Source organism: Zootoca vivipara, chromosome 6 (genome assembly GCF_963506605.1).
Source record: "Zootoca vivipara chromosome 6, rZooViv1.1, whole genome shotgun sequence".
Lineage (NCBI taxonomy): Eukaryota > Metazoa > Chordata > Lepidosauria > Squamata > Lacertidae > Zootoca > Zootoca vivipara.
The window spans coordinates 73,930,793-73,942,915 of NC_083281.1; the positions used below are offsets into that span (position 1 = coordinate 73,930,793).

Consider the following 12,123-nt stretch of genomic DNA (forward strand, 5'->3'; position numbering starts at 1 on the left):
TGTTAGGAGACCCCTGTTCACCCAGAGCTCCCTAAGGAGAGCGTTTGATTGTTCAGCCACTCTGCGAGTCGTAGCTCTCACGACTCTCCGCACCCTTTGCAAATTACAGTCCCCGGGATTCTTTGCCGGAAGCCAAGACTGCTTAAAGTGGTGTGAGACCGCTTTAAATGCATGGTGCAGAGATCGGGCCCTAGGCTGAGCCTGGCTCTTGCTCTCACTCCACGAGAAGAAGGAAAAAGCAACTCCCGAGTAGCATGTTTCATTCGACACGCTTCAAACATTGCAGTCTGTACCGTTTGCAATGTTTTCATTATTCAGTTAGCAATAGTGTGATGGTTTGTTTTAAAGTAAGTAGCATTCATTCCATGGAGGTGTGTGATGCGGATCAGGAGGGGGCCTTTAACCCTTTGCCTCCAACCACGGTCCCAATCCAAATCGGACCTTCCCGCAGCTATTTGCATTCTTTATTAAAATAAAAAGTAAAAATACCCACAGTCATGTGAACAAATAACATCGCATCTATTTGGCCTCTGTCTGTGGTTTGTAGTACAGTAGCAGCAGATCGCTCTCAGCCCTTGAATTCACCTGGAAACAGGGTCCTAGAATTTCCAACCACACACACACACACACAAAATCATTGAGTGTGTGATGGTGTCCTCATTTTCCCCGCAGGAATTTATTTACCGTATGTCTCAGAGCACATTGCAAATAACCAAATCATCACTCGGGGAAGTTTGGGCAATCGAAACACAAACAGATGCCTCAACCTCTCGTTCTGCTTGCGTGAACTTTGAGCTGTGTGATTTTGACTTGTGGCAGAAGTGGGATCTTCTGATTAGATCAGTGTGTTGATCTGCAAATGTTCCACCTTCACCCCCACCTCCTGCTTGTCTCCGTTAGCTCCAGCTAGTGCAATGGGGGGGAAAGAGGGGGGTTGAGGGTTGGGGGGCATGTGTGGAGAGATTTTAGGATTAGTGTGCCTGTTGTTCATGGGTGGGGGGGGGGGCAGTGTTGTTTTCTCTGATGCTGAAGTTAAGAAATAAAGTTCTCTCTTGCATGGAAGGAATTGAGCATATTCATTCATCTTGGCGGAAGACTTTCTCAGACCATGTGCTGGATCTTTGCACGTGTTTGTTTAACATATCTAAATATTCCCTGCCTCTCTACATGAGACCAGGCCTCACAAGAAATTGAAATTAATTCATAGTAAGCATAATCAGTGTCTCCACATTTTTAATAAATGGGTTAAAAGTGCAGAATCCAGATTTCTGCCAATGACAACAATGACAGCAGCTCTCCTGGATTGGTCCAAAGATCCATTTAGTTCAGCCTTCCGCAGCCTAGGACTCTCCAGATGTTTTTAGCACAGCTGTGTTGGCTGGAACTGCAGTGCAAAGCATTTAGGGGGACAGGTGGGTTTATTTCATTGAGATTTATTTATTGCATTCATATCCCAGCTTTGTCTCCAAGGAGCTCAAGATGGCATAGATGGTTATCCCCTCCCTCATTTAAATCCTCACAACAGCCCTGTGAGGTAGGTTTGGCTGAGAGACAGTGACTGGCCCAGAGTCACCCTTCATCATGGCCAAGTGGGGATTTGAACTCTGTTCCCTCCCAGGTCTTAGGACCTCTCTGGAGGAAGACTGTTCAAGTACAGTGGTACCTTGGTTCTCAAACTTAATTCGTTCCAGAAGTCCGTTCCAAAACCAAAGCTTTCCAAAACCAAAGCGCACATTCCCATAGAAAGTAATGCAAAATGGATTAATCCATTCCAGACTTTTAAAAACAATCCCCAAAACAGCAATTTAACATGAATTTTTCTATCTAACGAGGCCATTGATCCATAAAATGAAAGCAATAAACAATGTACTGCAGTCACACTGCAGTCAGTTGCTGAACTGGGTTCCACACAGCCATAAAAACAAACAAAAAAGAGCCACAAAACACAAAATAAACTAGCAAAAACAGACAGACCTCAGTGTAACACTCAAAACTGAAGTGTGGCGCTCAAATCAGAAGCGTAAAACTCAAAACGGAGCATTTTTGGCTTCCAAAAAAAGTCCGCAAACCGGAACACTTACTTCCGGGTTTGCAGTCTTTGGGTTCCAAGTTGTTTGAATACCAAGGCGTTTGCAAACCAAGGAATGGAATTCTAATAGTTTCAAAATGTGAGTGGATGAAAGACCTTACCCATGCAGTACAGTGATGAGAGGAGAGCAGAAAGTATAAGGCAATTACTTGGATGGAATGCAACAGAGACAAGATCCAGATCACCTGAATATCTATTTTACCAGTGTCATGTGATGGTGGTCTCCCCACACCCATTCTATAGTTTCTTCATGCCTCCAAATAATCCACTAAGGGAAAAGCAGACATATATATTTGATCCCAGATCTCTTTGGTCCTAGTCTAGTTTGGTCTTAACTGAACCACCTTCTGCCTGTCCCCGGTTGTCTGCTGTGAAATGCAACTAGTTAGTAACACAAGGCTCTCCTGAGACATAAGTGATTCCTGTCCGTGTTTTGCAGGGGAACCCCTGCATGTAGAAAACCAGCAATTCAAAGGCTAGAACCCTGAATGCTTAGCTTTTAGCAGGCAAAGAGTTTTGTTTTGCCTAAACCTCTCTTCTTGCATCTGCAGCACAGATACTGCTGCAGAGGGAAGAGATGGCTTTGCATGCAGAAAAACCCATAATTGCTAAGAAAATGTGAATTTGCCTCACTTGAATATGCAGAAAGAAGCACTGGCTGGATTCGATCCCAAGGCCACATAGAGATGAGGGAGAAGTTTGCATTTGCCTTCCTGAAATGATGCACCTGCTGAAATGTGCCCATTTTTCCAGATATGGACAAAGTCGCAGTGCAGTTTTCCCAGCCATGCGAACAAAAAAAGATGCATATGCTTGGGGGGGGGAGTTGTGTGCACAAAAATTAATAGATTAGTGAAAGCTACACACAAAAATATAATAATAATAATAATAATAATAATAATAATAATAATAATAATAATAATTTATTATTATTTATACCCCGCCCATCTGGCTGAGTTTCCCCAGCCACTCTGGGCGGCTTCCAACAAAAGAATAAAATAATTGATTAAACATTAAAAGTCTCCCTAAACAGGGCTGCCTTCAGATGTCTTCTAACGTCTGGTAGTTGTTTTTCTCTTTGACATCTGATGGGAGGGTGTTACACAGGGCAGGCGCCACTACCGAGAAGGCCCTCTGTCTAGTTCCCTGCAACTTGGCTTCTCGCAACGAGGGAACTGCCAGAAGACCCTCGGCGCTGGTCCTCAGTGTCCGGGCAGAACGATGGAGGTGGAGACACTCCTTCAGGTATACTGGACCGAGGCCGTTTAGGGCTTTAAAGGTCAGCACCAACACTTTAAATTGTGCTCAGAAACGTACTGGGAGCCAATGTAGATATTTCAAGACCGGTGTTATGTGGTCTCGGCGGCCGCTCCCAGTCACCAGTTTAGCTGCCGCATTCTGGATTAATTGTAGTTTCCAGGTCACCTTCAAAGGTAGCCCCACGTAGAGCGCATTGCAGTAGTCCAAGCGAGAGATAACTAGAGCATGCACCACTCTGGCGAGACAGTCTGCAGGCAGGTAGGGTCTCAGCCTGTGTAGCAGATGGAGCTGATAGACAGCTGCCCTGGACACAGAATTGACCTGCGCCTCCATGGACAGCTGTGAGTCCAAAATGACTCTCAGGCTGCGCACCTGGTCCTTCAGGGGCACAGTTACCCCATTCAGGACCAGGGAGTCCTCCACACCTGCCCGCCTCCTGTCCCCCACAAACAGTATTTCTGTTTTGTCAGGATTCAATCTCAATGCATTTTATGAGAGAAAATTGCTTTGCAAACATGTATAAAGAGAAACCTGCACTCAAATGCCGATGAGGACATTCAAAATAAAACGAATCCCAAACTGATGTAGAAATGTGAAGAACTGAACTTAAGATTGGGGGGGGGGAGTTAGAGAGAAACTGAAATTGACCTGTTTGCCCATTCCTCCAGGCAGGAGGACGGCTGTTGAGTCCACTGGCTCTTGCTGTTTTCTACTCCTACTGATCTGCCGTTCTCCAGCCCAGAGAGGATTGCCTGGAAAGAATTCCCTTTTGGATAGGAACATAGAAAACTGCCTTCTACTAAGTTGATTTGTCAAGCTCTGTATTGCCTCCTCTGGCTGAAAGGGCCTCTGCAGGCAGCCTTCCCCTGAGCATTGGCCCTACATATATTTCTGAATTTCCATCAGTCCCTGCTGCGGTCTGGGATGAGGGGAAGTAGAGAACAGCTTCTGGAGCAGGCACCGAATTGGGAGAAGGTACCTGGCTGGTGTTCTGAACCGCAGGCCCAAAGGAGGGCTTGTGGTTGGGTGCAGGGATACTAAAGAAGGATGGCCCAAACACCATAGTGGTCAGTTCTAGTGGTTTGTTAAAGGAAGGCATAGACTTACAGCAAATCAGCTTGCCAGGTCTCCCGGCATTAAGAGACATAGGATGGACCCTGCAGCAAGGAGATGGGTTGACCGTCCCAGGTCTGTAAAGCCCAGGAGACCTTGCTGGCAGACCCTCCAATTTTCCAGGGACAGTCCTAGATTTACAAAGCTGTCCTGGTTTCTGATTTGATCCCAGAATGTCCCGCTTTTCCTTAGGATGGCCCCTATTTTCATTGGAGAAATGTTGGAGGGTATGGGGTTATGTCACTCACACACACACACACACACCAAGCTAATGAGATAAGTAACTATGCAACCTTTAGAAGACATCTGAAGGCAGCCCTGTATAGGGAACTTTTTAAATGTTTAATGTTTTACAATGTTTTTATATATGTTGGAAGCCTCCCAGAGTGGCTGGGGTATAAATAATAATAATTATTATTTTATTATGGAATAGGATGTCCCTATTTTCATTGGTGAAATGTTGGAGGGTCTGTGATGGTTTTGACATCCTTCTTTGGTAGCCCTGCACCCAACCACAAGCCTTCCTTTGGGCCTGCATTTCAGAACAGTTACCGATGTGAGAAAAGGATGCTAAACTAGGATGGGCCGGATCCAGCAGAGCTCTTCTTCTTCTGTCCAGGGTTCCAGACAGGAGCCTTTCCCAGGGAAGCTGGACTCTGCAGTGTGCCGAGCATGTCCTCTGTCGCTTCCCTGGAAATGCTCTGTAAGAGTAGCCTCTCCCCCCCCCCAGCCCCTCCAAGCGACACTGGCCTCGGCTGCCCCCTGGACTTGCAACTTCACCAGCCAATCTTGGCTCTGCACCTGAGTCCAGCCATAGCCTCGCACGACCTCCAGTTCCTACACACGTATAAGCCCCTTTATCCTCTCAGCAGTAAATCTCCCAGGAATTTAGGTCCCACCTCTCTGTGGGGGCTGAGCGCTAAACCCCCTCGTGCTCGCTGGGCTCTTCCACCTAAGCGGCTTGCCCTGGTGGGATTCCTGATCCATCTCCATCTTCTGCTCTTTCGCTGTGGTCTTGTTACCATGATCCCTGACCCCACTGTCAAAACTGATCCCCAGTCTCGTCTTAACTGGTCTCTTACTCTTTCTTCACACCCACCCATGCAAAAAAAAACCCAACACCCCGTACTACTGTAGAGGATCTGCTGTAGTCAGAGAATCATGTTGTTTTAAGGAAGCTAAGGAACGACAACTTGTAGTGTCGGGAGGAAAAAAGCTTGGATGTGATCCCTGATTCTCTAGAAAGGTACATCACTCCCTCCTACTTACACACACATTTACATTTGCCAATTCATCCTAGACCTCTTGACAATCCCCACTCACCTTCCCCTAGTTATTGAGGGCTGAACACTACTACACCAGCACAGAATATTGTCGAAAAAGGCTGAGAAACTAGGTGGGATTTTTTAAGAGGGAAAGGGCATTTGGAACAAGTCTCAGTCCATAAAGGACTTGGGGCACAGGCCCAGAACTAAGAGTAGGGGTGGGGGGGTTGTATGTAAAAGCCTAATTCACCCTTTCTGAAACACAGCCATCCTTTGGAATTCTCACTTCTCCGAATTTTGCAATGCATTTCTCCAGCCAAGTAATGTGTGCAAAATTGCACATGCTAGGGTAGGGTGTTTAACAATGAATAGCTAGGTAGAGAAAAGAACTTTTTTTAAAAAAATGCATGATATAGGGATGATTTTTTTCCTCCAAATCGTGTATATTAGGCCAAGCTGTACACACACAAAAAATGTATATTAGGAGGAATTCGCACTAAAAAGCTCACGAGTTTTCATGACGGTTAGGGGGGGGGGGAATCACAAACTGACTGAACTTCAGATTAGAAAAAATGAGAAACTAAGAGAAACCAAGATTTGCCCATCCTGACCCGTGACACAAATTTGCATAACATTTGCCTATGCTGATTTATATGTGCAGATGCAAATTTTGACTTAGAGGGGTGCCTGCCTTGTAAACGAAGGATTTTATTTTTATTTTTTTTAAAGCTTTTTAAAAGAAGGACCAAGGGCCCCCTTGGGGCACCATCCAGAAGGAACATTTACTTCATTGACTAGCCAGTGCTAGCCATACCTACAGAATGGAAACAAATCAGGCACTTTTTAAGAGAGCATAGGATTCCATAGTCACCTGCACCTGCCCCAGTCAAACGAAGTGCAAAGTCTCCAAATAATTTTAAAAACAAAACAACAACAACAGAGAGTTTACAAGACTGGGAGGTGGAGGTATGGATAAGCAGTCAAAGAACCTGGGCAGGGACGTTCCAGGCACTGTGCTGACCATAGAGCAGGCCACATCCTTAACAGCAAATTCAGCCTGATTCCTTCCATTTGTTGGAGCAAAAATTGGTGTTTGTTCTACAGGGACGTCTAATGCTTTCTGGTGGTTCTCTCACTGTGGGAAAGCATGCAAAGGCAGTGTTACCTAGCTGGCTGATTCCCCACTGTGAAATCTTCCTGGAAAGGCTGCCATACCTACAACAGCTCCTGGCCATAAGGGGAAGTTGCTCTGACCAACTTATCCTGGAGAAATTACTTCGGTTTGCAAACCTTTGCAGATAAGGTCTGTGCACAAAGTTCCAGCAGCAAGGAGGTTTTGCGGTGTGGAGAGATGGGCAAAACTCCCTGTTTAGATCCTTCTTGAACTTTCCCCCACCTACTTCCTTTCTGAGATTCCATTCCCCTTTCCGGTGGCCCTGAGTTTAGCCACAAACGTTTCAGAATGCAGGAAGCGTTGGCAACGGGGCAGAGAAGTCCAAGGCACAGCTAATACGTTCCAGATCTCTGGCGGAACTTGGCAGAGTTCTGTCCTAAGGTGAAGCGACGTTCAGTAGCATCTCCAAGGCAGCAGCAAGGCATATAATTCCCTTTCCCAGCCTGAGCTGGTTTTCTGAGTGCGGGGGACAAGCGATGTTATGCTTTCATCTTTCTTCTCTTCTACCTAGTAGAGAGGTTAACCACCAGATTTGTTCTTCAGCCTCAAGAGAGCTTCCTAATCAACAGAAAAGTGAAAGAGGATCGAATAGATTGAATAGATCTTCGGTGCTTTTTCTGCCCCGACCCGCAAGCCCATTTCATGGTTTCTGTAGCAGATTTTTGAGGGCAGAGGGTCTTCATGCTGTAGTTAAGTAAGTCTATCGCCCTGTTGGGTGCCAGATATCAGCACCCAGAGCAGATATTCATTGGAGAATGGGTGGCAAAGAAGTTCACCTGTTTTGCCCGTTGCCATAAAGGCGGTTCTAATGTCCTGCTGCCCCCACCAATCCCTGCTTCCCCCTGCAAATGCTCCAGGACAAATTCAGCTTCCATGTCCCCTTCCTCCTTTCTGGGGCCACAAAGCTCTTCCAGCCAAGCTTGGAGCTCTGGAACGGACACACCTGCCTTCTCTGCGCTCTCTCTCTCTCTCTCTCTGGCCTCCGTTTCCCTTTCTTCCAGCCCTTCTCGCAGGCTTGAGCAGAAGGAAAACCCTCAGCCACTTCTTTTGCCTTGCAGGAGCGAGAGGAAGAAGCTCGACTGGCCACCATGCCCGCCTGGCGGAGGGATATCCTGCGCAAGAAGATGGAGGAGGAAAGGTGAGCACAGGCTCCAGGGGGAGGAAACACAGCTCAGGGGATGCTGTCGGCAAGGGCATCCTTTATTGATTCGTAAATTGATTTCCTCCAAGGAGCTCTACCCTGTGAGGTAGGCTACCTTGAGAGGCAGGGACTGCACCACCCGCCCCAGGTCACCCAAGTGAGCTTCGTGGCCGAGAGAGGATTCAAACCCTGGTCTCTCCCAGCTCCTAGTAGTCCACCACTCTAACTGCAGCACTGAGCAAGCAGCAGCTTAACAGGAGTACCAATAGAGGCTGCAACCTGGCTGGAGTTGCAAAATGGGCTTCAAAGATCATATCCTATATGGGCTGTTGTTAAATTGATGCTAAATTAGGTTGTGCCATGTTTTCAGCATGGGACGGTTAGCCACATTTTGGAGACTGTAGGTGGGAGAAGACAGCAGGAGGGGAAAGTAGCAAGCCAGGCAAGGCCAATCCCTCCTGAAGCTTCTCACTGGCCCTATTTGTTTTTATTTATTATCCATACTGTGGGTGGAAAATGAGAAAGTTGGAGACCGGAGACAATATATGGCAGCAGGCAGGTTCTCAGCCATTGGAAGTGGGTGGATTCTGTACATGCCTCTGGTACAGTGGTACCTCTACTTACAAATAACTCTACTTACGAATTTTTCTACTTACAAATGGAGCTCTGTCCGCCATCTTGGATGCGGTTTAGATAGGATTTTTTCTACTTACAAATTTTTAGATAGGGTTGCTTTGACTTACAATTTTTTTCTCCCAATGCATTCCTATGGGATTCGACTTACACATTTTTTCGACTTACAAATGTGTGTTCGGAACGCATTAAATTCGTAAGTAGAGGTACCACTGTATATTAACAACAACAATGATGTGGTTCCTCTTAAAAGTGAAACAAACCAAAAATGAAGAGATTCATCCGTGCTTGTTTTTGAGTAGACACTTATAGTATTACTTTTATAAATTTGGGATCTAACGGGTGCATTTTCTTTTTCTTCTTCCTTTTCTTCTGCAGAGAGCAAAAGCGGTGAGTCATTACTTTCGTGACCAGTTCGGAAGGGTGGCGGGCTTAACGATTGCCAAAAAAGAGGGCTCAGATTTGTTTTGTTTTTATTTTTAAAAAATTATCAAAACAATTCAACATACAATATAATAAAAAATGAACTAATTGAACTAGTCTAAATAAACAAAAACAACAAGAAGAAAAGAGAAAGGGGAAATAAAATAAAATAAAATACAAAGCCCTCTCCCAAAGGTAGTAGACCTTAACCCTTGTCTCACACAGAGGGGGTCAGACCCTCCCTGCTCCCACTTGGGAGCTTTCCTTTCTTCCCCCAGTCTCCCACCCTGGGAGATCTTCCCTTCCCTGCCTCTCACACAGGGCCTTTCACCTGCTAACCATCCCTGTGTATACCCTCATTAACCCAGAGTAGAGGACATCAAAAAATAAAACAAAAGCAATAGCATGGGAGATAAAAGAAAAGGGGGGGAGGGGAGGAAGAAAAACATCATGAGAGAGAGAGAGAGAGAGAGAGAGAGAGAGAGAGAGAGAGAGAGAGAGAGAGAGATGACAAAGAAATAAGGAGGGCTTGTGGTTCTTCAGTTTTCAATTATGTATATTAAAAGTTATTCAAAGGATCCAGCTGTATTCCAATATAATATCTAGCTGTTCCTTGTTCTGCTAGGTGATGTTTCCCCAAACTTCAACCCCAGACATCCCAAGTTTCATTCATTCTCCTTTCCACATAAAAATTCCAAAAGGGGCTCTCCAATTCTTATTATCGCTCAGTGTCAAGAATAGTCTTCCCACAGTCTGGCATGTCGACTTTATCTAAAATAACAACCGAACATCCATTATTAGGATAGTAAGCCATAGTTACTCACTTGTTCTGTATTCATTAGCTTTGGGGCCTCTTGATAACCAGAAACTGGCATTCAGAAGCATTGCTGCCCTCTGGCCATGGAAGCAGAGGATAGCCATCATGGCTAGCAGCCATTGGTTGCCTTCTTCCATGAGCTTGCCCACTCCTCTTTTAAAGCCATTGAGGTTGGTGGCCGTCACTGCCTCCTGTGGGAGGGAGTTCCGCAGTTCACCTATGTGCTGAATGAACAGGCATTTTAGCTTTTTGTGCCTCCCAAGCCTTTGGTAACCAGCTGAGCCTCCCCTCCTTTTCCCTTCCCAACAGAAAAGAGGAAGAAAAGCTGCGGCGAGAAGAAGAAGAGAAGGAGAAAGAGCAGTCAGAAAAGCTAAGGACTCTTGGGTATGATGAATCAAAATTGGCGCCTTGGCAAAGGCAGATCATCCTCAAAAAAGGAGACATAGCGAAGCACTAGGACCCGGGCGTCCTTCAATCTGCCCACCTGCCTGGTTCCGCTGTGCTTGGAGATGCTTCCATCCTGTAGATCTCAGACCCTGTGAGCTGTTTGAGAGGAGGAGGAGGAGGAGGCGGAGGGATGTTCCTGCCCACCCCTACCCCACTTCCTGTTTCTGGGCTTCTCTCTCCTCTCAGCAAAACCACACACACACCTCCTTTACCTATGCCATCTTCCTCCAATTGCTCATCCCCCCAATTCTTCTTATTCATTTCGTGCCCATTTTCAAACCAGTCCCCCCCCCAATGTGACGACAGGCATAACATTCTTAAGCTTTGCTGGAAGTGATGTGAAACTATACCCTAAAATATGAAGTACCATTTTCTGTCCTGGAATGAAAAGAAAGAAAGGAAAGACAAGAATGCCCATGTACCAGTTTTCAGTGTGTCAGGAAGCACCAGGGATGAGCACTGACTGGCTAGCACCTGGGACTTCACCAACCCTGAGAAAAGTTTTGCAACTTGTTAGTATTTCTGAATTGAATTAATGTTCATGATGCCTTTTTAAGAAGCATTTGAAGCGGGGAGGTGGGTGACGTGCTGAAAAGTGGGGAAGAATGTACATAAATTCACTTGTGTGTAAGTCAAGCCGAAGCTGATGTCACATCTTGGAGGAGGGGGAGAACCGGCTGTCCGGAGTGTTATGTCTGTCTTCACCCTAAGGCTAAGTTGAATATGAAATCTAGCCACATGGCAATCTTAGCAGCTTCCAACACCCTCCACACCCACTTGGCTGGTATGATATCAACTGCTTAATGTCCAAATGTCCATCTGTGCAATAAAATAATTTCTCCAGATTTGTCCTTTGCTGCTGTCTTGGCTAACCCTAAGGCCTAAGAGGGTTGGACTAGATGACCGTCTTCCAACTCTATGATTCATTTCTATTCCAAAAGTGGGCATGGCTGAACAAGGTTCCTAGAGCTTCAGCATCCCGTCAAGCTCTTTGACCTCTCGCTCTTGCAGAAGAAAAAGAATAACCACTGAAAAAAGAGGAAACGAGAGATTCTGCAAGTTTGCTGCATTTGCATAGGTTAAACAGGTTGCAGAATCTGGTGTTCCTTGATGCAGAAACTGGATGAAGAATTTTTTAAAGCTCTGTGTATCCTGTGTATGTTTACTTGAAAGGAATTCCCATTGTCTTCAGGAGTACTTATTTTATTGGCAAAGGATAGGTGTTGGGGGTTTTTTTGGTGTTTTTTTTTCCTTATTGCAAAACAACGCTCAGACACGCTTCTCCAAAATAGATGGGCCACAGCCCTCGTTTCATGTCTGCCTTCACCCTTTCTCTGCCAAGGTAATCTGTCTGCTGGGTAGCTGTAGGTAGAAAGTCCCAGGGCTTCAAGTATCATGCAGAGCAGCGTTCCTCAAGCACCCTGCCCTTTTGGTAATAGAACCTTGCAGACAAAAGGTTCTGCTGGTGCACATTTTATTTTGCAAAGGGAAAGGGGGCATTTTTAAATAAAAGGGTTACAGTTTGAAATGTACATCTCAATAATTTGGACAAGTTGAAGCAAGAGGTTCCTTTAGCTGCCATATTTTCATTAAAAGCACAGCGGCTCCAGCAGTGCTCTGTAGATTTTCTTCAAACTCTTCTTTCCTATATGAGTTTGGGTCCTACCCACCTTCGAGGCCTCTGAAGGTTGGGGATTCTTTCGGACCCAGAATGTTGACCTTAGCTGTTAAAAAGCAAGTCCCTCTCCAAGCTGGTCTTTC

At 45.7% G+C, this 12,123-nt stretch overlaps 1 protein-coding gene across 1 annotated transcript in view; it reads left to right on the forward strand.

Annotated features, from left to right (window-relative positions):
- ESPN (espin) overlaps positions 1 to 11,513 on the forward strand; it is a 105,295-nt gene extending 93,782 nt beyond the window's left edge. The window contains exons 14-16 of the mRNA XM_060276128.1: positions 7,960 to 8,039; positions 9,054 to 9,065; positions 10,225 to 11,513. Of these exons, the coding sequence (XP_060132111.1) occupies positions 7,960 to 8,039; positions 9,054 to 9,065; positions 10,225 to 10,372 (240 nt within the window). The 3' untranslated portion in view covers positions 10,373 to 11,513. The remainder of the gene's footprint in view (positions 1 to 7,959; positions 8,040 to 9,053; positions 9,066 to 10,224) is intronic.
- The last annotated feature ends 610 nt before the right edge of the window (positions 11,514 to 12,123 follow it).